The following is a 25674-nucleotide window of genomic DNA, read 5'->3' on the forward strand; positions in this document are numbered from 1 at the left end:
CCCGACGGTTGCCGATAATCCTGCTGCTCCCAGAGTCCAGCAACCATGTTCCTCGAGGTATCTTCCTCTCCTCCCGAGAAAATGCAGACACAAACTGAGCAGAACGCGTGTTCTTCTTCCCTTCTGCTTACCTTTCTGCGTCGATTGCTGTCTCTGCTCCACGTCGTCTCCTGGAAATCTTGCCCTGCATTGACGTTGGAGATGCCCGGGTTGGTTGCATCTATAGCACCTCCTCACCGCCATGGCCAAGTCCAAGCCTTGGCGTTGCTCCATTGGCAGATTCTGCTGCTGGCCCCCTCAACTGTAACTCCTCCGCTCTTGGAGTTCAGCCTGTCTATCTGACCTTCTTTCTGCTTCTTCAGTCAATCTTCCAACCACATACTCAAGGGTCAGATCTCGGGGACGCATACTCTCCATGCTGTTAATCACAGGCAACCAGCTTTCAGGCAAACTTGAAAGGATAATGTATGTTTGGTCGGTCTCATCATAACACTTACCTCTCTGTTGTAGTTGAAGAAACAGAGATTTCAGCGTTTGAAGATGAGTTGCCAAACTCTCACCTTCTTTCATAACAGTCCTGAACAGCCTTCTGGTCAGAGAAATTATAGTTCCAGCAGTTTCTCTGACATGCATTGCCCTTAATAAATTCCAGCACTCAAACGCTGTGCTGGCATTTGCTACATGCAATAACTGAGAGTTGCTCAAACACAGCATAATTTGGGCACGAGCCCTTTCATCCAGCCGTTTTTTCTCAGCAGAGTCCCGTCTCAAAACCTCAGTTTCAACACAGTCCCATAGTCCATCTCTCCTTAACAACTGTTGCATTTTAATTGACCAACTCAGCCAGTTGCTTTCTGAGAGAAGTTCAAAAGGGATGCCTCCCCCAATATTTACAACTTGGGAAGACTGGAAATCTGCCATCTCTGCTGGTGCTTGCTGAGCCCCTTCTGTGGGGCCTCCAGCAATCTCTCCTGACTCTCTCTTTAGAGTCCAACTGGATGGTCCTGGCTGGCACTCACCAGCTTCTAGCTGCTGCCTCTGTTGACCCTCAGGTCCCGCCCAGCTCTGCAACTGGTGTAGCCGCTCTGTGAGTCGCCTACTGTGGTCCTCTAGCAGTTCAAACTGTTCCAGTAGCCGACGCTGAGTGCTTCCCTGATCCTCAGATCCTAGCTGCTCCAACGTCGCTGCAGACAGTTACAGCTTGTCACCAACTGCTCCAACGCACAGCCACTGGCTCCATACACCACCGGGACTCACCAGCTCCCTGCTGAGATGCTTCCAGTCATTTTGCACTCTGCACATGCTCAGAAACACTGGGCCCATAACCTGTCAGTGTTTGTAAAAAGCAAAAAAAAAAAAGAAGGAAAGGGTTCTGACCTCCCTTTGTCTCTTCAGCCTGGTCCTCGGACCCTTGTCTGCATAAAAGAGTCCACGAGAATATCCTTGCAGAGTTTTATTCTTAAAAGTCTTTGTGCAAAACACGACTGAATAACTATACACACCAGCACTAACCAACCAACCCAAACACCAGCCACAGCAACAAACTAACATTTCTCACTTATATATACAACTTGGTGCAGACCGCTGAGTCATGCTGACCCAGCTTTATTCGCATTAAAGAAACAGCGGCCATTTTAGCCGTGACATAACATTTGTTGAGAAACCAGAGAGAGGAGCTGAGGGAAGTCTGGGGGGGAGGGGAGGGGGGTTTACTTTATGGGGAGGGGGGAATAGGGGATGTTATAGGCGAAGGGGATCGAGATATGGATATGCTCGTACCCCTTCCAATCTGCGCCTCATCCCAAGGGACGAGGGTAGGGTGAGCAAGGATTACTCACCTCCGTCACTGGTGCTGTGCAATGCCAAGTCTATAGGCAACAAAACCGCCACCCTGCAAGATTTCTTTACCTCGCAGGGGGTCGACCTGGCTTGTGTGACGAAGACCTGGGTGCGCGAAGGGGAAACAGTTACCTTACGAGAGATGGCGCCCCCGGGTTTCTCCGTCCTCCACCAGTCGCAGACTGTGGGCCGGGGGGGGGGGGAGGGTTGGCATTATTAATCCGGGAAGATTGTCCTTTCAGGGCTCTACCATCGCCATCGATCCCCAGCATTGAATGTGTTGGCCTAGTGTGGGGCTCCGATTAGAGCTTGGCTGTCTGGCTGGTGTACCGGCCACCTAGCGCACCAGCAGCCACCCTGTCAGGCCTACTGGAGGCGGTGGCCGGCTGGGCCTTGGAGTTCCCTAACCTATTGGCATTGGGGGACTTCAACATCCATGCTGATGCCACTCCCTCCTCACAGGCTCTGGATCTGGTGTCTTCCATGGCGACACTAGGGCTCTCCCAGTTTGTTTCGGGCCCCACACATCAAGCAGGCCACACGCTGGATTTGATCTTTGGCGTAGGTATAGATGTGATCATGTCTCCTTTGATGAAGGTCCCATGGTCTGATCACTACGCTCTGAAAGCCAGGATTGACTTTCCACCCCCACCCTGCTTAGGTGGCGAGCCGATTTGGGCTCGCCCGCAGAGGCTGATGGACCCTGATAGATTCCGCCAAGCCTTGCGGGACCTTGCTCCCCCTGGCGACTCATTGACTGAGCTTGTTGAGGGCCGGAATATCCAGCTCCTGGCAGCCATCAATGAGATCGCACCTAAGCGCCCTCTGCGACCCCGCAGAAACCGGGCTCCCTGGTTTACCGAGGAGCTCCAGAAAATGAAGCGGGACCTCAGACGGCTAGAGCGAGTATGGCGGGGTGCCTGTGACAGAGCCTCAAGAACATCTTATAGGGCTTTTATGAAAACCTACGAGATGGCGGTGAAGGCTACTAAGAAGTCTTACTTCTCGGCCTCCATTGCATCCGCTAGCTCTTGTCCGGCGCAATTATTTAGTATAATTAGGTCTTTAACGTCCCTTGAGGGACAGCCAAATTTAAATAACAATCTGACACACAGCTGTGAGGCATTTGCGAGCTTTTTTGCGGAGAAGGTCTTGTTGCTCCGCCATGACCTCCCTGCCAATTTGGATACAATAAAGGAACTGGAGGCCCCTCAACTGTCCTCAGGTCCAGTATTGGACCACTTCGACCGGATATCCCCAGCCGATGTGGGCAGACTCCTCCAAGCTGGAAAGCCCACCACCTGTCCTCTCGACCCGTGCCCGTCTTGGCTGATTAGAGCGTGTCCAGACGAGGTGCGGGCCCTCCAGGGGGATATCATCAATTTGTCCCTTGGCACGGGGACATTCCCAGGGGAACTGAAGGAGGCAGTGGTGCGCCCGCTCTTAAAGAGAACATCATTAGATCCTTTAGATCTATCCAATTACCGCCCGGTTTCGAATCTTCCATTCCTGGGTAAGGTGATTGAGAGAGCGGTTGCTGAACAGCTTGGTGGGTTTCTGGATGAAACATCAGCTCTGGATCCATTCCAGTCCGGCTTCCGCGCTGGTCATGGGACCGAGACGGCTCTGGTTGCCCTAACAGATGATCATCATAGACAGCTGGATCGAGGCGGGTCGGGGCTGCTGATTCTTCTAGATCTGTCAGCAGCTTTCAACATGGTCGATCACGAACTCCTGGACCACCGCCTTGCCGACGTGGGGATCCAGGGCACAGTCCTTCAATGGCTTTGCTTGTTTCTCTCTGGTCGGGGACAGAGGGTGGCGCTTGGGGGGGAATTGTCATCACGCCACTCCTTGGTGTGTGGAGTACCTCAGGGTGCGATACTCTCCCTGATGCTTTTCAACATCTTTATGCGCCCCCTCGCCCAGCTTGTCTGGAGTTTTGGGCTGGGTTGCCATCAGTATGCTGATGACACCCAACTCTATCTGTTGATGGATGGCCATCCTGACTTGGCCCCAGACACACTGACCAGATGTTTGGAAGCTGTGGCTGGATGGTTACGTGGGAGCCGGTTGAAGCTAAATCCTTCGAAGACAGAGGTCCTGTGGCTGGGACGGGACGATATGGGATTGGGGGGGCAACTCCCATCTCTTGCGGGGGCGCAATTAGTGCCAGCACTGTCCGTTAAGAGTTTGGGTGTAATCTTCGACACCTCCCTTTCCATGGAGGCGCAGATTGCAGCTATAACAGAGGCGGCATTTTTCCATCTCCGCCAAGCTAAGCAGTTGGCTCCTTACCTCTCTCGCCCTGACCTAGCCACTGTGATCCACGCGACGGTCACCTCCAGACTGTATTATTGTAACTCGCTCTACGTGGGGCTGCCCTTGAGACTGACCCAGAAACTCCAGCAGGTGCAGAATGCTGCAGCGAGACTCCTTACGGGGTCCTCGCTGCGAGATCACATTCACCCGGTGCTATACCAGCTGCACTGGCTCCCGGTGGAGTACAGGATCAGGTTTAAGGTGCTGGTTTTAACCTTTAAAGCCCTATACAGCCTAGGACCCTCGTACCTACGGGACCGCCTCTCCTGGTATGTCCCACAGAGAAACTTACGGTCTTCAAATAAAAACATCTTGAAGGTCCCAGGCCACAGAGAGGTTAGGCTGGCCTCAACTAGAGCCAGGGCTTTTTCGGCTGTGTCTCCGATCTGGTGGAACACTCTGTCACAAGAGACTAGGGCCCTGCGGGACTTGACATCTTTCCGCAGGGCCTGCAAGACAGAGCTGTTCCACCAGGCCTTTGCCCAGGGCACAGCCTGACTCCCTCCTTCGGCAATCTTCGCGGAGCTCTGGCCCAATGGTTGCCAATGGTTTGTTTTGAATTAATTTTATAATGAATGATTTTAGAGTGTTGTATTGTACTGTTTTATTGTTGTTAGCCGCCCTGAGCCCGGCTTCGGCTGGGGAGGGCGGGATATAAATAAAATTTATTATTATTATTATCAGGGGGGATTAAGGATGATATGTTTTTTGATAAAATGTCTTGTTGAAATTCCTAATAAAAAATATTTAAAATAAAAAAAAGAGAAAATGGTCAAGAGAGAGATATGGCTGTGTGACCCTTTTACAGGGTCTGTCAGGGTCACACCCATCTACCTGGTCACACGCAGGGGGAGGATGCTTCTTTTTTTTTTTTATAAGATTTTTATTGAAGTTTTACAAAAAAGAAAAATAGAGATTCACAGAATAAAAAACCATAAATTACAGAAAAAAGAAACACACAAAAGAAAAAAATACAGAAAAAAAACACAACTAATTAAGAAAGATTAAATTTAAACAAAGAAAAAATAAAACCACTCCATTTTTCCAATAACCTCAATTTCATATGCTTATGTTCTTGACCTCCTCGCACCTTCCCCTTTTTGTATTCCCATTCAAATATTTAATTCAGCAAATTCTTACCCTTTATCAAATGTTTAAACTTTGTACCATAACATATACTATATCCATATTTTTCAACCAATTATCAATACCTTTTTTGCATAATCTTAATAACTTTTATCACTAATTACCACTTATTACCAATCCAAGCACAATTTTAACACTCATTAATTTTATAGTATTTCTGAAGATAGTCTTTGAATTTCTTCCAGTCTTCTTCCACCAACTCTTCTCCCAGGTCTCGGATTCTGTCAGTCATTTCCGCCAGTTCCATATAGTCTATCAGCTTCATCTGCCATTCTTCCAGGGTGGGTAGCTCTTGTGTCTTCCAATACTTTGCGATAAGAATTCTTGCTGCTGTTGTTGCGTACATAAAGAAATTTCTATCTTTCTTTGGCACCAATTGGCCCACCATGCCCAAGAGAAAGGCCTCTGGCTTCTTAAGGAATGTATATCTAAAAATTTTTTTCATTTCATTATATATCATCTCCCAGAAAGCCTTAATCTTTGGGCATGTCCACCAAAGGTGAAAGAATGTTCCTTCACTTTCTTTACACTTCCAACATTTATTGTCAGGCAAATGGTAGATTTTTGCAAGCTTGACTGGTGTCATGTACCACCTGTATATCATTTTCATAATATTCTCTCTTAGGGCATTACATGCCGTAAATTTCATACCTGTGGTCCACAACCGTTCCCAGTCAGCAAACATGATATTATGACCAACATCTTGTGCCCATTTAATCATAGCAGATTTAACTGTTTCATCCTGCGTATTCCATTTTAGCAGCAAGTTATACATTCTTGAAAGTGTTTTAGTTTTGGATTCTAACAACTCAGTTTCCAATTTAGATTTTTCCACCTGGAAACCTATTTTTTTATCCAAGTTATAGGCTTCTCTTATTTGAAAATAGTGCAGCCAATCTCGCACTTTATCTTTTAATTTCTCAAAACTCTGCAGTTTCAATTTATCTCCTTCCTGTTCCAATATTTCCCAATATTTCGGCCATTTGGCCTCCATATTGGACTTTTTCAATGCCCTTGCTTCCATTGGTGACAACCACCTTGGGGTTTTATTCTCCAATAAGTCTTTATATCTTAACCAGACATTAAACAATGCTTTCCTGACAATATGATTTTTAAATGCCTTATGAGCTTTAACCTTGTCATACCACAAATATGCATGCCACCCAAAAACATTGTTAAAACCTTCTAAATCCAAAATGTCTGTGTTTTCAAGAAGCAGCCATTCTTTCAGCCAACAAAATGCGGCCGATTCATAATAGAGTTTCAGGTCTGGCAGGGCGAAACCACCTCTTTCTCTTACATCGGTTAGTATTTTAAATTTTATTCTAGGCTTCTTGCCCTGCCAGACAAATCTAGAAATATCCTTCTGCCACTTCTTGAAACAGTCCATCTTGTCCACAATTTGCAAAGATTGAAACAAAAATAACATCCTTGGCAATACATTCATCTTTATAGCCGCAATTCTTCCCAACAAGGAAAGCTTCAAGTTTGACCATATCTCTAGATCTTTCTTCACTTCTAGCCAACATTTCTCATAGTTATCTTTAAACAAGTTTAGGTTCTTAGCAGTCATATTAACCCCCAAATATTTAACCTTCTTTACTATTGTTAGGCCTGTCTCCTTCTGAAACCTGTCTTTCTCAATCGGTGTTAAGTTTTTCTCAAGAACTTTAGTTTTAGATTTATTCAGCTTAAAACCAGCCATCTGCCCAAATTCTTGGATCACTTCCAAAACTCTTTTCGAACTAGATTCTGGCTCCTGTAATGTTAAAACTAAGTCATCTGCAAAAGCTTTCAATTTATATTGCTTAGCTCCGACCTGAATGCCTTTTATCAGACGGTCCCTTCTAATCATATTCAATAATACCTCCAGGACTGTGATGAATAACAATGGGGAAATTGGGCAGCCTTGTCGTGTGCCTTTCTCTATCTTAAATCCCTCTGTCACCATATTATTCACAATTAATTTAGCCTTTTGTTCTGAGTAAATTGCACTTATACCATTTTCAAACCCTTGACCCACCCCCATCCCCTGAAGATTTTTCTTCATAAAACTCCAAGAAATGTTGTCGAAGGCTTTCTCTGCATCTATAAAGATTAAAACTGCTTTGGTGTTTATATTCACTTGCAACTTCTCCAAAATGTTAATTATGTTCCTCGTATTGTCCGACAAGTGTCTACCCGGGAGAAAGCCGGCTTGGTCCTTATGAATCTCTTCCAATAGTACTTTCTTTAATCTATTTGCCAAAATGTCCGCAAATATTTTGTAATCCACATTAAGAAGGGATATGGGGCGGTAGTTCTTAAGTTGCGTCTTTTCAGACTCAGTTTTTGGTATAAGTGTAATATAAGCTTCCTGCCATGACTCCGGCGCCTTTTTCCCCTCTAGTATCTCATTGCATACCTCCATTAGTGGTCGAATTAACCAATCTTTCAAAACTCTATAGTATTTGGAGGTTAAGCCGTCTGGTCCTGGAGATTTGCCCAACTGCATGTTCCGAATGGCACCCTCCACTTCCTGTTCTGTAATTTTGTCACTCAACATTATCCTCTTTTCTTGAGAGATTTTTTGTAATCCATTTTTCCTCAGAAATTGGTCTAATTCGACCTCTTTCTGTGGCCCTTGTGTATAAAGTTGTTTGAAAAATCTCTGGAAGCAGTTTCTAATTTCCAATGGGTTCTGTATAATCTTTCCATTTACTTCCAAATTTGTTATGGTATTTAGTTTCTGTCTTTTCTTCATCTGCCATGCAAGCAGTTTCCCACATTTGTTAGCCGATTCAAAAGACTTTTGTCTCATCTGTTTAATTTTCCATTCCACTTCCTGATTTATCATTCTCATATATTGTACTTGATATAGCTTAATTTCTCTCAGAATCTCTTGGGATTTTGGTTTCGCTCTTAATCTCTTCTCTCCTTCTTTTATTTTTTCCAAAATTTTATCTTTTTTCTCATTTTGAGTTCTCTTCTTTATTGCATTCTGTTGAATCAAAAACCCTCTCATGACCGCTTTGCCTGCGTCCCAGATTGTTCTTTTTTCCACCGTAGTGTTTAAATTTATCTCAAAATAGTCTCTCAATGTTTTTTGGGCCTTCTTAATCACCTCCTGATTTCCAAACAGGGCGTCATTCATCCTCCATCTGAAGGAGCCGATTGGCATTAGTTTCATCTCCATCTTTATTGCATTGTGGTCGGAGCAAGTTTTGGGGCAGATTTCCACTTTTCGAATCTTAGGTGCCAGTCCTCTAGTTATCCATATTTGATCAATTCTTGTCCATGTCATATTGGCTTCAGAGAAGAATGTTCCCTCTCTTCCAAGGGGGTTCTTAGTTCTCCAAGTGTCAATCAAATCCATATTGTCAGTCAATTCAAAGAAAGTTTTTGGTAGTCTTCCATCTTTAGTTACCACCTGTCTTTGCGACTTATCCATGTTGGTAGATACCACTCCATTCATATCTCCCATCAAAATGATGTTATAGTCCATATAGTCCAACAATGTCTCGTGCAATTTCTTAAAAAATTCAGATTTCCCCTCATTTGGTGCATATACTCCTAAAATCAAATATTTTTCACCTTGTAGTTGAATCTCAATTGCGATAAATCTTCCTTGTTCATCTTTAAAAACAAATTTCGGTGATAGGCTCTCTTTAGCGTATATAACAACTCCTCTCTTTTTGACTTTGTCCGATGAAATAAATTCTTGACCCAATCTTTTATTAATGAGAACTTTCCTATGGAGCCTTACCACATGAGTTTCCTGCAAGCAAATTAGATCCAATTGGTCCTTTTTCAATATATGAAATACTTTCCTCCTCTTCTCCGGCGAGTTAAAACCGTGAATGTTCCAACTTAGTAATTGCAGAGACATGGTGTGATTATTTTAGTTTCCTCCAGCCGCTCCCAAGAGCTCGTCAAGTTCTTGTGGTGGTATCTTCTTTTTTGATTTGTCAAATTCCAAAGGTGGTGGTGCTGTGTCAACTCCTGGTCTCAAGGCTTTTGGCAGATCTGTCGCTTCCTTTTGTAGATCTTCTTCAAAGTCTCTCAGAAATTTTTCCTTATCTTCCACTGATCTGATTCTGAACTTTTTCCCCTTAAATGTAAAGGACAGTCCCTGGGGGAACTCCCATCTGAAAACAATAGTATTCTTTCTCAACAAGGCCACCAAGTCTCCGTAGTTAGTTCTCAAATCCAAAAGGTGTTTCGGAATATCTTTAAAAATCTCCGCTCTGGTCTCATTGATCTCTAGGGTCTTCTGGAAGTGAGCACTCAATATTTTGTCTCGTTCCTCTTTCGATTGGAGGGTCACCAAACAGTCTCTCACCCTGTTTTTCCTCCCTCCTCTTCCAAGTCTGAAGGCGCTCACTATCTTAAAATCTTTATCCAGCTCCAAGTTCCAGAATTTCTGAAATTCCTGTGAAAGATAGTCATTCAAATTATCTCTCTCAAGTTCTGGCACCGCCCTGATCCTCAGGTTTGTCTGCCTCTCTCTCAATTCAACCATAGACAATAAGGCCTGGTGGTCCCCAATCTGTTTACGTATTGGTTTGATTTCTTCCTCCACAGCCACAGCTTTTTCTCAGCTATTTTCCTAGTAGTCGCAGATTCCTCCAACAGTTTTTCTATAGCTTTGGTATTTGAGTTAATACTGGCTGTGTTCCCTTTAATTTCAGCTGACTGATCTGAGACCTGTTTACTTAGGCCTTCCAATTTTTCGTAAATTTTATTCAACACAGATGTAAATTCCCCTTCTGAGGCCATTCCTTTTGGCTCAATTTGCCCTGGGTCTTCCTCCTGAGTCACAGGGAGGCCAGGCACAGATGCCCTACGTTGCTGGGAGATTGAAGTAGATTGTTGGACTTTGACCTTGGATCTTGTTGCTCTTTGGTCAGTCATTCCCCTTTATCTTCAGTCAAGGTCAATTCCCACAGACAAGCCTTGTAGTGGAAAGTCCCCAAAGTTAGCAGTGGAAAATTCCTCCAGTCAAGTACTAACTTCAATAGTCCTCTAGGGGGACACAGTAGCTACCATAAAATTCTCAATAGCCAAACAAGCAAGTCTTTTTGTAACTTTCCGTGTCCCCTCTTTAATTGAAACTAAGTATTCAGATCAGTAAAACTCAGAATGTATCTTCTTGCAGAGTTAGATCAAATATTTACTGTATCCACAGTCAATGCGAGCTCAAATGTAGCAAACCTCGTTAATCTGACAGTCCGTTCCCATGAGAGTTCAAATAAAAAGTCTTTTTAAATTCCCAGAAGATCCCCAGAAGAAATACAGTCACTTTCTTAACTTCCCCTGCAGGGGAGTTCTCTCTTTTGGTGCTTAGAGTTAAAGTTGAACGATCCGCATTAAAGTAATAGCACAAAAAGGTCTTTGCTTTGATCTTTTACAAAGCGGAAAGGCGGACTTCCTGTTTACACCTTTCCGCTTCGGAGCCCAAATTCACTCTTTTTTGTTCTCAAATCCAAGTTTCTTAAGTCCCCCTACTCACGGGTGTTCTCTTTTAGAGCCGAATTTCACAGGAAAAAGGTCAGCGCTCTCCGGCAACAGCTACGCGGCTTCGCTCTGTAGACGCAGCAATCGACCCGTAGCACCGCGCCGCTCCCGCTGCACACCGGAACCCCTTTCGGGGCTCCTTCGCAAAAACGGGGGGCGCAAAAGGTGCCTGCTGGGTCCCACGCTCGCAGGCTCTTTCTGCCTGCGATTTCAGATCAGGTCCCCGCTTCGCCGTAGCGGAACAGACCCACTTTCTACAGGGCTTCTCCTCCTACTCAGAAGGAGACCGCCATTGCCGTTGGCGCCGCCTCCGGAAGTCAGGGGGAGGATGCTTCAGACCAGGTGTGACAGGAAGTCCTCCTGGCTGGAGTAACATAATAATAATAATAATAATAATAATAATAATAATAATAATAATAATAATTTATTATTTATACCCCACCCATCTGGCTGGGCTTCCCCAGCCACTCTGGGCGGCTTCCAACAAAATATTAAAATACAGTAATGCATCAAACATTAAAAGCTTCCCTAAACAGGGCTGCCTTCAGATGTCTTCTAAATGTCAGGTAATTGTTTTTCTCTTTGACATCTGGTGGGAGGGCGTCCCACAGGATGGGCGCCACTACCGAGAAGGCCCTCTGCCTGGTTCCCTGTAACTTGGCTTCCCACAGTGAGGGAACCACCAGAAGGCCCTCGGCGCTGGACCTCAGCGTCCGGGCAGAACGATGGGGGTGGAGACGCTCCTTCAGGTATACTGGACCAAGGCCGTTTAGGGCTTTCAAGGTCAGCACCAACACTTTGAATTGTGCTCGGAAACGTACTGGGAGCCAATGTAGGTCGTTCAAGACCGGTGTTATATGGTCTCGGCGGCAGCTCCCAGTCACCAGTCTGGCTGCCGCATTCTGGATTAGTTGTACTTTCCGGGTCACCTTCAAAGGTAGCCCCACGTAGAGCGCATTGCAGTAGTCCAAGCGGGAGATAATCAGAGCATGCACCACTCTGGCAAGGGGTCTCAGCCTGCGTAGATAGGGTCTCAGCCTGCGTACTAGATGGAGCTGGTAAACAGCTGCCCTGGACACGGATTTGACCTGTGCCTCCATGGACAGCTGTGAGTCCAAAATGACTCCCAGGCTGCGCACCTGGTCCCTCAGGGGCACAGTTACCCCATTCAGGACCAGGGAATCCTTCACACTTGCCCGCTTCCTGTCCCTCAAAAACAGTACTTCTGTCTTGTCAGGATTCAATCTCAATCTGTTAGCCGCCATCCATCCTCCAACTGCCTCCAGACACTCACACAGGACCTTCACCGCCTTCACTGGTTCTGATTTTAAAGAGAGGTGGAGCTGGGTATCATCCGCATACTGATGAACACCCAGCCCAAACCCCCTGATGATCTCTTCCAGCGGCTGCATGTAGATGTTGAAAAGCTGGGGGAGAGGACAGAACCCTGAGGCATCCCACAAGTGAGAGCCCAGGGGTCTGAACACTCATCCCCCACCACCACTTTCTGAACACGGCCCAGGAGGAAGGAGCGGGACCACTGTATGACAGTGCCCCCAGCTCCCAGCCCCTCAAGACGGTCCAGAAGGATGTTATGGTCAATGGTATCAAACACCGCTGAGAGATCCAGCAGAACTAGGAAACAGCTCTCACCTTTGTCCCTAGCCCGCCGGAGATCATCAACCAGTGTGATCAAGGCAGTTTGAGTCCCATGATGAGGCCTGAATCCCAACTGGAAGGGATCCAAATGGTCCGCTTCTTCCAGGCGTGCCTGGAGTTGTTCAGCAACCACTCGCTCAATCACCTTGCCCAAGAATGGAAGATTTGAGACTGGGCGATAGTTGGCCATTGTGGCCGCATCTAAAGATGGTTTTTTAAGAAGCGGTTTAATAACCGCCTCTTTCAGTGGGTCTGGGAAGGCTCCCTCACGGAGGGAAGCATTCACCATCCCACGTAGCCCATCGTCTAGTCCTTTCCAGCTAGTTTTTATAAGCCAGGATGGGCAAGGATCAAGGAGACAGGGGGTTGGTTTCACTCGTCCAAGCAGCCTGTCCACATCCTTGGAGGTAACAGATTGGAATTGATCCCACGCAATTTGACTAGACAGGGCTCTAACACTCTCCCGCTCCGGCTCTGCTCCCACGGTGGCGTCTACCTCTTCCCGAATCTAAGCGACTTTATCTGCAAAAAACTTTGCAAAATCGTTGCAGGAGATCATGTGGCCCGTACTGGGCCCCGATGTAGCAGGTGATTCCACTAAATTGCGAACCACCTGAAAAAGTCTCCTGCTGCTGTTTTCTGCAGATGCAATAGAGGCGGTGAAGAAAGTCTTCTTCGCCGTCGCTACCGCCACTTGGTAGGCTCGACATTGAGCTCTAACCCGTGTCCGGTCAGCTTCAGAATGGGTTATCCGCCACTGGCGCTCTAGCCATCTCAACGATTTTTTCATTGCCCTCAGATCCGTGGAAAACCATGGGGCTGTTCGGGTTCCATGCAATCGGAGAGGGCGCTTCGGAGCCAAACAGTCAATATCTCTGGTTAACTCCACATTCCAGTGGGCCACCAGGGAATCGGCTGAAAGGCCATCAACATGGGATAAAGCATCCCCTACCACTCTCTGGAAACCATTTGAATCCATTAAGTGGCGGGGGCGGACCATCCAAATTGGTCCCACCTCCTTGCAGAGGGGAAGGGTCGCAGAGAAGTCCAGTTGCACCAGGAAGTGATCTGACCATGGCACTTCTTTCGTTTCGCTTTTACTTAGTGTCAGATCACCAACATCCATAGAGGTAAACACCAGGTCCAAGGCATGTCCGCGGCTATGGGTTGGGCCAGACTTATTTATGGACAGCCCCATGGAGGCCATGCTTTCCACGAAGTCCCGAGCGGCCCCTTGTAAGGTCGTGTCGGCATGGATGTTAAAATCCCCTAGGACAACCAAACTAGGTGTCTCCAGGAGAACATCCGCCACAACCTGAAGCAGCTCGGGCAGGGAATCCTTGGTGCAGCGGGAAGGTCGGTACACCAAAAGGAATCCTGTACTGCCCCTATTTCCCAACTTCCAGAACATGCACTCAGAGAACTGGGTCTTCCCAATAGGATGCCTGGTGCAAACTAATGACTTCCTAAAAATCACTGAAACCCCCCCCACCCGCCCACAATGCCTGGGTTGCTGTGCATAAGAGAAACCTGGTGGACAAGCAGCAGCAAGGACAGGCCCATCTGCTTCATCCAACCAAGTCTCTGTTACACATGCCAGGACAAGTCCTCCATCCATGATCAAGTCATGGATGGCAGTGGTCTTATGAATCATTGACCTGGCATTGCACAGCAGCACCTTCAGGTCATGTGGGTATCCCTTGCTGATTCTAGTATCCGTCCGGTCAGGACCAGACCCGGAGGCAGGGATAGTCCTCAGACAACGACTAAACCTGCCTCCTCTGTAATGACATGGTCTGGTCTTAGCGTAACTCCTCCTCCTACGCGTGATCACTGAGAACGGTTGCCCCAGCGCATCCCCCTCTGTGGAACATGCCCCAGCCATTTTGTTGGCTGGGACCCACTCCCCGGCAGCCCTGACCCCTCCCCTTAAGAACAAAATAAAACCTTAAAACAAAAACAAAACAAAAAAACCCCCAGAAAATAATAAAACAATACAAACAAAAAACTGTAAAAATTACAAATCCATCAAAATCAAACAATTATTATTATTTAGTTTTTTTAACTTGACATCTTTCCGCAGGGCCGCAAGACAGAGCTGTTCCACCAGGCCTTTGGCCAGGGCACAGCCTGACCCCCTCCCTCGGCAATCTTCGTGGAGCTCTGGCCCAATGGTTGCCAGTGGCTTGATTTGAATTAATTTTTTAATGAATGATTTTAGAGTGTTGTCTTGTGTTGTAGTTTTGTACTGTTTTATTGTTGTTAGCCACCCTGAGCCCGGCTTCGGCTGGGGAGGGCGGGATATAAAATAATAATAATAATAATAATAATAATAATAATAATAATAATAATTATTATTATTATTATTATTATTATTATTATTATTATTATTATTACATTCACAAGCCCAACCAAACATCCATTCCACCCCCACCCCCACCCCACATACAAAAAAGTCAAAAGGGAAAGGAAAATTTTAAAACATTTTAAAAAGAACTCCGCGCCCCCTCCGGGTCCTCCTGGGCAGCAGAAGCAGTGACAGCAACCGTCCTTGTGAGGCCTGCCAGGCCCCACCCTGGGCCAGGTAGTGAGTGGCAGGAGCGGGCCCTCAGGCACTCACGCAGGTGAGTCCTCCTCTGTGTGTGTCCACGCTGGGCAAACAGGAAGTGTTGTATTTGGCTGCTTATGTTACATCCCACAGAGAACTAGTGAGTAAGAGATGACACAATTAAAATATATAAAATGTGCATCCCATGGAGAAAGTGGGCAGAGAAATCATTTTCTCCCTCTCTCATGGCACCCAAACATAGGATATCCAATGAAGCCAAAAGTTGGAAGAGTCAGGCAAAAGAAAGTCCTTCTTCACATACCACATAGTTAAACTGCGGAGCTCACCCACACAGGGGGCAGTGATGTCCACCAACTGGGATGGCTTTAACAGAGGACTGGAGAAACGCTTGGAAGGCAAAGCTCCCAATGGCTGCTGACCACAATGGCCATGTTCTGCCTCCACAATCGGAGGCAGTAATGCTTCTGAAGACCACCTGATGGGAATCGCAGGAGGAAAGAGTTGCTCTCAAGCTTGGATCCTGCTTCTGGGTTTCCCTCTGGGGCATCTGGTTGGCCCCTGTCAGAAGTGGACAGAGGAGCCATTGGCTTCATCCAGCAGGCTCTTAATATGTTCTTAAGTCTGAATTAGTTTGCAGCCAGCCTTGTGCCCAGTGCCAGATTTACATATAAGCTAAACAAGCTATAGCTTAGGGCCCCACTCTCTTGGGGGCCCCAAAAAAATTTAAAGGAGAAAAAAACTGGATGTACATTTCCAAAATATGAGATAAAAAACAAAATAAAACCTATGTACAGTTAGAGCTTAATAATTATTTCACTATTAATATATGGAGACAGCCCGGAGCTAAGCTCACTCTGTCTCTCTCTCTGTGAGAGACACAGTAGAACACTCCCCTTCAGTGTTCTAAACCCGCCTCTGAATGTGAGACGTCACTCAGAACTTCTTAACCTCTGTGCAGGGATGTTTATAAGTGAGAAAAGAGTGGCGCTCTTGTGTGGGGAAGGGGTTGTATTCAGGAGAGCCTCTCGCCTCCCCTTCCTTGCCGCAACTGCTGCCAACTGAGTCCGACTTGACGGTTAGATATATGCTCTTAGGCTCCACTTCTTCTGGGTCCAAATGCCAGAGGAATTCCTTTGAGGGGAAACTCACAGGCTTCCACATCAGTTTTCCTATCACACTCTCTTCTCCTGCATTTCCACACGTGATCTTTCCTTTCCCATGAGCTTTGAAGGTGAGCCTCTCCAACTGTCTTTTAAATGGGTGGACTGTTTGGCTGCTGAACAGGTTAGACATTTCCTTGCAGGAAGCCCAGTATTTTCTAAGATGACACTACCCTTGACCCTTTGCTCCCCAGCAGTAGAAGTGCGTTGTGTGTCTCTTGACCGAGTAAGAGCTGATGACTCAACCAAGACACTCCAGACCAGACTGAAGTCCCAACGGAAGAAGTGGAGAGAGTGAGAGGTGGAGAGGGGATTTATTTATTTTTAATGTATTGCATTTATATGCCACTTTTCTTGATTCTCCCCTTCCTCATTTGGTCCCCACAACAACCCTGTGAGGTAGGTTAAGCTGAGAGGCAGTGACTGGCCCCCAAGGTCACCCAGAGAGCTTCATGGCTGAGCGGGAATTCGAACCCTGGTCTCTTCCAGATCCTAGTCCAACACTCTAACCCCTGCACCCAATGTCGGCAACCTAAGGTCCATGGGCCGGAAGTGGCCCACGAAGGCCGTTTAACCGGCCCACAAGCCACCCCCAAACCAAGCCGCCCACTCAGTGAGTCCCCGAGTGCTGTGCTAAACCGGCGCAGTGTGGCGCGGGGACTCTCTTCCGCAGCTTGTTTACCGGTAACCTCCTCTGGCTGACATCCCGGACAGACCAGGGAGATTTTGATAGGCGACATTTTCCCAGCGTGGGTAAATGCACACCCCCTCCTCCTGCGTCCCTAGCAGCAAAAGGAGACAGTCAGAAACGTCTATTTACATTCTTTTATTTCTGACTTTACAGCACTACAGAAAAACATGTCTGATCAATTCAGTTCTTCTAGCAAGTCTGACAAACTTCCTGTACATACGCAAGCGGAAGGTTTCAAATTACACTCTTCACAGAGCTCTGAGAAGCCTGTGAACTTCCGGGAATCTTCTTTCCCACAGCTAGCCGCATCTTGTGATGTCAACAAGCTGGCTGTCTGCAGCTGCGATGTTCTCATATACTGACAGTCCATGTGCTGGTAACCTTGGGGCTGGGCTACTGCCATGCACTCTGTGTGGGGCTGCCCTTGGGCCCAGTGTGGAAGCTGCAGATGGTGCAGGATGTGACGTCCAGATTGCTTGTGGGGTGACCTGGCCAACAATATGTGACACCCTTGTTAAAACAGCTGCACTGGCTGCCCATCTGCTACCAAGCCAGGTTCAATGTCTTTGAAAAAATTTACAAAGTCCTGATCAACTTTGGTTCAGCGAACTTCAGGGATCGCCTGAACTCTTATATTCCAGCTCAGCCATTAAGATAATCTGCAGGCACATTGCTGGTCATTTCATAAGATGGGGAGGCTCATTTGACAACAAGAAACCAGCCATTTAGTGTCAAGGGCTGGTCCTGTGGAACACTCTGCCACTAGAGATTCAGCGGGTGCCTTCTGTGCCAACCTTTTGAACACCTGCTGAAAGCTTTTCTATCTTCTATTGCCTATGCAGGCAGCTAAGAATATGCCTTCCCACAGTAGCTATCTGGTTTTAACTTTTTAAATATGGTTTCATGTGGTTTTTATTGTATGTGCAATTGCTCTGCCTACTTTTGCCTCTGGCCTCATCCAGCAACCGTGCCTGAAGGTTATCCAGAAGGGATTGAAAAAGTTTCCACACCCCTGACTTCCTGGTTGGTCATGTGGTTATGGCAGTCGAGAGTTCTTTCGGCTGAAAGAACTCCAGCACTTTGAAGAAGGGAGAGACTGTGAGAGCGACACAGTTTCCCATTAAAAACCTCAGATCGGGCATTCTGAGGACTTGGTTATCTGGCAGATGCCTTTTCTGCGACTCCCCCATTCCCCGGTAAGCTCGTAAGAGCCCCGAGAGTGAGTGGGGTGGAGGCACAGCACAGCGGCACTGCTCTCTTCAAAGCTGCGAAGCTCCGAGCCTGGCAACCATCAGTGACCAATTCCTCCATAAAAAGAATAAGCAATACGGAACTGTAAGTACTCCTAAATCATTCTTAGAACCATCTGGGAAGATAAGGGAGACACTGAAAACAGAGGTCGCTCCCCTTTTGTTGAACAAATTATATCGGCGTGCAAAGACCGAAGCCTAAAAAGCAAAGGAAATCCTTTAAAACTGGAAGCAAGTTTGCCCCTCTCCCTCCTTTGGGAACATAGGGGTGTGTGAATGATTTATTTCAATTGGAAACTTGCCAAATAAGACTGAGATATCCTCTTCTGGCAGCGGATCATCTGAGAGGGAAGGCCTGTTTCCATGGCGATTTTTTAATGGAAGTGAAAGAATTTAATCTCTTCCTTCACTGAACAGCTTATAAATTGTCCTGCACTGACTAATAATGTTTTAAATAGATAAAAATTGTCTTACTTCCTCTCAAGAAAGAGAGTTTTGGATAAACTTCTCTCTGCCATATTTTTCGTTGTGATTAAAGCAGTTTTAAAGACTGAGGAAGCTGTTTCAGATTTGGCTGGTGGAAAGGAGAGAAACTGTTTCTCTCCATTGTTCTGGCAGCTGTGTGATTGACCTTGACATTTTTTAGTTATGACTTCAGAAAAAGAAAGGCCTAGACGTGGCTCTAAAGCACCAACGCAATTTGAGGAGTCGGTATTGTCAGCGTTAAGCGACATTAAAGAAGGACTGGACCGCAATACAGGCACTGTAAATAAACTGGAAGAAAGGATTGACCATTTAAGCACCGATCTGCGAGTTGTCAAAGAGCAAATTAATACACATGATGAAAGATTGACACAATTGGAGAATGTCAGGGTCCAGGACCTGGAACATTTGCAACAGGAAAATGCAATAGCTATATCTTATTTACAGCTGGCCGAGAAACAATCTCATCTGAGATTGAGAGGATTTCCTAATCTGGAACAGGATCAAGATAAACCCAAAGAATGTGTGATAAGACATTTTGTTGAATTCTGGGATCTGAAAAAAGAGGAAGTTGAAGATTGGGTGAAGAAAGCTTATAGATTTGGACCTAAAAAAGAGACCAAAATAACTTATGATTGTATTGTGGTCTTTAAGACCAAGGAACAAAGAGATATCATCTTGGGATATCACTATAAAAAAGGCCTCAAAGTGTCTGATAGATCGGTGGTCCTTTTCAAGGAAATTCCTAGGTACTTTCTGAATTTGAGATCCCAGTACAAGGACCTGACAGATATTCTGAAGAGAAAGAACATCTTTTTTAGGTGGGAATTTCCAGCGGGCCTATCCTTCAAATTTGAAGGAGGAAAGCAAAAGATTAAGAACCTTGAGGAGAAGGATAGATTTATGCAGAAGCACTCGGTAGAACTTGGATTGCAAACTCCACAGCTGCGGGGAGCGGAGGCAGCCTCCTCGTAAATAGACAATATGGCGTTGAGAATTTATTCATGGAATGTGCATGGCAAGAACATGCCACAAAAAAGGAAAACAAATTATCACATTTTGGAGAAACAAAATTTGGACATAACTTGTCTACAGGAAACCCACATTACAAGACTACATAGAAATTTTTTTAATAAATAAAAGATTGGGCCAAGAATTTATTTCCTCTGACAAAGTTAAAAAAAGAGGAGTGGTTTTCTATATTAAAGATAAATGGAATCCAAAATTTGCTACAGGATTATTTTGAACTACAGGATTATTTTGAAGTTAATATGAATCAAGGAACGGAAATAAGGGTGATTTGGGAGACCAGCAAAGCGGTAATGAGAGGGTTTCTGATACAACAAAATGCAATTAGGAGAAAGTCACAGAATGAGACAAAAGACAAAATTATGGAACAACTGAAAGATAAAGAGAAGAAACTTAGAAGAAACCCAAAGAATTTGCAGGTCCAAAAAGAAATTAAAGTTTTACAGGTTCAATATTCACAGTTAGTTAACCAAGAAATTGAATGGAAGATAAGAAGGATGAGACAAAGAAATTTTGAATCTGCAAATAAATGTGGGAAATTATTAGCCTAGCAATTAAAGAAGAGACAAAAACAAAGTACTATTACAAACATTGTTACAGAAGGAAAATCGGTAGAGAACCCTGCAGACATTAGAAAATGTTTTTATAAATATTATAAACAACTGTACAAAAAAAGAAAAAGAAGATTTAGTGAAAATCGAGCAATTTATAAAGAACAATGCACTGCAACAGATTCCGAAGGATATAAAGAATCTACTAAACGGCTTAATTACAAGTCAGGAAGTGGAATACACAATAAACTCAATGCAACTTGGCAAGACACCAGGACCTGATGGTCTATCAGCAAAATGTTATAAGACATTGAAAGACTGGCTTATGCAACCTCTGGTAGAAATATCTAATTCAATTTTACGGGGAGGGGGGGCAAAGCACCTGAAACCTGGAAACAAGCCTACATTACTCTGATTCCTAAACAGGGTCAGGATAGATCCAATGTTAAAAACTACAGACAAATCCACTCAATGTGGATTATAAAATTTTTGCAAATATATTGGCTAATAGGCTAAAGAAGGTTTTATCTGAATATATTCATAAAGATCAGGCAGGATTTCTTCCTGGAAGAGATATGAAAGACAATATTAGAAACATTGTGGATATTTTGGAAAAGCTAGAAGCAACGAAGAGTTGTAAAGCAATGTTAATGTTTATCGACGCTGAAAAAGCCTTTGACAATGTTTCTTGGAGTTTTATGTTACATAACTTAGAGAGTATGGGGATGGGTCATGACTTTCTAAATGGTATTAAAGCGATCTATCAAGAACAAAAAGCTAAAATTATTAAGGTTTTAAAGAATGGCAAAAAGCTCTCTCTGGATTTATCTGGCAGGGGAGAAAACCCAGAATTAAATATAAATTACTAACGGATTCCAAAGAAAGAGGGGGATTCTCTCTGCCAGATTAAAAAAATTATTTTGAAGCTGCTGCACTGTGTTGGATTAAAGACTGGATAAAATTAGAAGATACAGACTTATTAGACTTGGAGGGATTCGATAATGTGTTTGGTTGGCATGCATATTTGTGGTATGATAAGGTAAAACCCCATAAAGCATTTAAAAATCATATAATTAGGAAATCGTTGTATAATGTTTGGATAAAATACAAAGACCTTTTAGAAAGAAAGACGCCCAGATGGCTTTCACCAATGGAGGCAAAGGCCCAGAAAAAATTAAATATGGATACCAAATGGTTGAGATATTATGATTTATTAATAGAGGAGGAGGAAGGTTATAAATTAAAATCATTTGAGCAAATTAAAGATAAGCTAAATTGGCTACATTACCACCAGATTAATGAATTGTATAAATTGGATAAGAGAAATGGTTTTGCCTTGGAAAAATCTAAGTTGGAGACAGAGTTGTTGGATACTGAAGGTAAAAATTTATCTAAAATGTACAAGCTTTTGCTGGAGTGGCATGCGAAAGATGAACAAGTTAAATCTGTGATGATAGATTGGGCAAGAGATTTAGGACATAATATAATGTTTGAAGACTGAGAAAGATTGTGGAAGAAAGGGGTCAAGTTCACTGCATGTACTTTGTTAAAGGAAAATATTATGAAGATGATGTATAGATGGTATTTGACTCCTGTAAAATTAGCAAAGATGTATCACAATTGTGATAATATATGTTGGAAATGTAAAGAGAAGGAAGGAACATTCTTTCATATGTGGTGGACCTGTCCCAAGGTGAAAGACTTCTGGGAAAAGATTTATAATGAATTGAAAAAAATGTTGAAATATACATTTATAAAGAAACCAGAGGCCTTTCTTCTTGGAATAACAGGCTTGGAAATGCCCAAGAAAGATGTTAAATTATTTTTGTATGCCACAACTGCGGCTCGTATTTTGTTAGCTAAAAAGTGGAAAACTCAAGAATTACCAACAGTAGAAGAATGGCAGATGAACATGATGGATTTTATGGAGCTAGCCGATCTAACTGGAAGAGTCCGCAACCAGATGGAGGAGGAACACCATGAAGAATGGAAGAAATTTAATGATTATTTAGTTAAATGTGTTAAGCTAAACTAATCGGAAATAGCTTCCAGATATTTAATGAGCTTAGGATTGTATTTATGTTAACTGATAAAATAATGTGTTTAATACTATAAGGAGAAGATTTAAAGATGTTAATGTTCAATTTAAAGTGTATAAAAATTGGGTTTTGGAAAACCGTTATAAGGATTTGCAATGAAATTCAACTAAGGGGAAACGAGGAAGTCACTTTACAAAGTTAATAACTGTTATTTTCAGTAAGGTTATGATTTATGTTTGTTATGTTTGTTGTTTTGTGTTTTTGTTTGTCGTTAATATTATAAAAATCAATAAAAAATATTGGGGGGGGGAAATGAAAAAGTTTCCACACCCCTGCCTTGTACAGATGGCTGAGAGAGTTGGTGATCTGATTGTTTTCTGTTCTGCTCTGAAGCATAGATTTTTTACTTGATAATTATCTGTGGTGTTTGTTTTTAGGATGTTGTTCATTGCTTAGAGATTTTCTTCTCTAAAGGTTTTTACTGAAGTAAATCAAACAGATCAATACAATAAAAAAAATCCTAGAAGTGCAAAAAGGCAGCACAGTATATCTGAGAGAGACTCAATATTTGGTTGGTGAGACACTTAAGACTGCCAGGAAAGCCAAATTTCACATTGTAAAATGGAGAGATGCGCCCTGTGTGTCTGTGTTTGTTGCATGTAAGATGAAATCCCACCAAACAGGGTATGTTGTACTAATATAACAACTGAGTATTTTAGTAATATTTTGTTTGAGTTACCTGGTTTTTGTACATCACTCACATATATTTTTAATATATTAAGTGGTGTAGAAATTAAATAACCAATAATCAATATACATGATGCAAATAAATGACGGACAGCCTGGTCCCTGCCACAACCAGGCCACGGAGCTTCTGTTACTTCCCGCCCAGGTCTGCACCAGATCACCATGACCAACACCTGGTATGGCTACAGTTCCCTCCAGCGCCATCTCACCAGTGGCAATGCTGTGCTCAAGGATGCAGCAGTGTCAGACGGAGGCAGGAGGTAGGTGAATCAAGTCATTGCTCAGGTCTTTCCTACCTGCCCCAACCTCCTGATTTATTTTTCACCTAGCTCCTTTAGTACGCTGCAGCTCATCAGGCCCTGGAGATTTGAATTCATTTAAAGTAGCTAGGTGTTCCCTTACCATCTCTTTTCCTGTCTTGGACTGCAGCTCCCTCCATTCATCTTTGATTTGGTTAGCACCAGGTTCGGCATCACTTTCCTTTTGGGTGAAGACAGAGGCAAAGTAGGTGTTGAGTAGTTCCGCCTTCTCTCTGTCGCCCAATAGCCTTTCCCCTTCTTCTCCATGCAGAGGACCCTCCACTTGCTTGTTCTTCCTCTTACTTCGGACAGAGCCCCCAACCCCTTTTTTATTATTTCTAACCTCTCTTGCAAGGCTGAGCTCATTCTGAGCTTTAGCCAGCCTGACTTTGCCCCTGCAACTGTTGGCTACTCGTGCATACTCCTCCTTAGTGATTTCCCCCTTTTGCCATTTCTTGACTCTCAGCTCATCTGTAAGCTCCTTATGCAGCCACAGTGGTTTCCTTAGATGCCTCCCACTTTTCTTTCTTGTTGGAATTGTCTGCAATTGGGGGTCTTCAATATTTCTCCTTTTGGAAACTCCCATCCATCTTGGACTCCCTTCTCTTTGAGTATTTCTGACCATGGGATCTCACCCAGTAGCTGCTTAAGCTTTTGAAAATTGGCCGCCTTAAAGTTCAGAGTGCATGTCTGACTACACTCAGCTTTCCCTTGCCTCTGTATCATGAAACCCAAGAGGACACGATCATTTCCTCCCAAGTTTCTGAGCACTTCCACTTCATCAATCATCTCCTCCCTGTTGGTGAGGACCAGGTCCAAGATAGATGATCCCCTTCTTGCTTCTTCCACCTTCTGGGAAATGAAATTGTCAGCGAGGCAATGGAGGAATTTGTTGGACCTTACATTCTTGGCAGAGTTTGAGTTTCAACAGATATTGGAGAAGTTGAAGTCTTCCATGACCACTATATCTCTCCTCTCCTCTGAACATGTGCAGAGGAGGGCGACCAAGATGATTAAGGGTCTGGAAACTAAGCCTTACAAGGAGTGCTTGAAGGAGCTGGGTATGTTTAGCCTGGAAAAGAGGAGACTGAGAGAAGATATTATAGCTATCTTCAAATATCTTAAGGGCTGTCACATGGCTTCTTTTCTCCTGCTCTGGAGGGCAAGACTCAAACTAATGGCTTCAAGTTACAAGAAGGGAGATTCCGACTAAACATCCATGACAGATGGCCACCCAACCTCTGCTTTAAAACCTCCAAGGAAGAAGAGCCCACAACCTCCTGAGGGAGACCGTTCCACTGTTAAACAGCACTTTACCATCAGAAAGTTCTTCCTGATGCTTAGTCAGAATTTCTCCTTTCTTGTAACTTGAAGGCACTGGTTTGAGTCCTCACCTCCAGAGCAGGAGAAAACAAGCTTGCTCCCTCTTCCATGCGACAGCCCTTGAGATATTTGAAGTTGGCTCTAACATCTCCTCTCAGCCTCCTCTTTTCCAGGCTAAACATACCCAGCTCCTTTAACTGTTCCTCATGAGACTTGGTTTGCAGACCCTGAATCATCTTGGTTGCCCTCCTTTGCACACCTTCCAGCTTGTCAATATCCTTCTTAATTTGTGGCACCCAGAACTGGACACAGTATTCCAGGTGTAGTCTGACCAAGGCAATGTCGACTCACCTGAGCTAGGTGGACCAATGCTTTTTCTTGGTATAGAACAGCTTCCTAAAGCAAATAATGGCACCATTTAGCCATTTAGCCAAAGCTAAGCAGGTCCAGGTCTGGTCACTTTATAGGTGGGTGACCACCTGGGAACCAGATGTGTGTTTCCATGATGGAAAGAAGGATGTATATTAGGGTTGCCATGTTTCAAAAAGTGAAAATCCGGACACAAAATTTGTTGCCTTGAGGTGAAAACTGCAGAATCGAATGGTTTTTCTGGGAAAGGTCTTCTTCCTGCAGTGCATCACTAAACTATGGAACTCGCTCCCATAGAAGGCAGAGGCAGTGAGAGCCACCAACTTACATGGCTTTACAAGAGGATTAGACAAATTCACAGAGGAGGAGAGGGCTATCAATGGCTCCTGGCCACAATTGCTATGCTCTGCCTTCACGGTCAGAGTCAGCAACACGTGCAAACTCCAATTGCTGGAAGCCACAGGAGGGGGGGTGGCTCTTGTGCTTGAATCCTGCTTGTGGGCTTCCCATAATAGGCCACTGTGAGAACAGGAGGCTGGGCTAGATGAGCCATTGGCCTCATCCAGAAAAACTCTTCTTGTATTATTATAGCTCAGGTACAGTATTTGTGTGTGATAAGCAATAGATTGTGGACCACCCTTGCGTGGTTTTTTGGGGGGTGGACACAAGGTGGCGCTGGCACCATTTGCGTTTCAGATAGGG

At 44.6% G+C, this 25674-nt stretch overlaps 1 protein-coding gene across 1 annotated transcript; it reads left to right on the forward strand.

Annotated features, from left to right (window-relative positions):
* The first annotated feature begins 1839 nt into the window (after positions 1–1839).
* Positions 1840–4801, forward strand: LOC310753840 (uncharacterized protein). Its single transcript, XM_083595200.1, has 2 exons — positions 1840–1933; positions 3125–4801. Exon 2 carries the CDS (start codon positions 3556–3558, stop codon positions 4657–4659), a length of 1104 nt encoding a protein of 367 aa, XP_083451326.1. The 5' UTR covers positions 1840–1933; positions 3125–3555; the 3' UTR covers positions 4660–4801.
* Positions 4802–25674: the final 20873 nt, after the last annotated feature.

This window comes from Podarcis filfolensis (genome assembly GCF_964270895.1).
Source record: "Podarcis filfolensis genome assembly, chromosome: W".
Taxonomy (NCBI): domain Eukaryota; kingdom Metazoa; phylum Chordata; class Lepidosauria; order Squamata; family Lacertidae; genus Podarcis; species Podarcis filfolensis.

Bases quoted from the DNA above. Each gene is read 5' to 3' on its own strand.
- LOC310753840 (XM_083595200.1), top strand. From the start codon at position 3,556: ATGGTCGATCACGAACTCCTGGACCACCGCCTTGCCGACGTGGGGATC.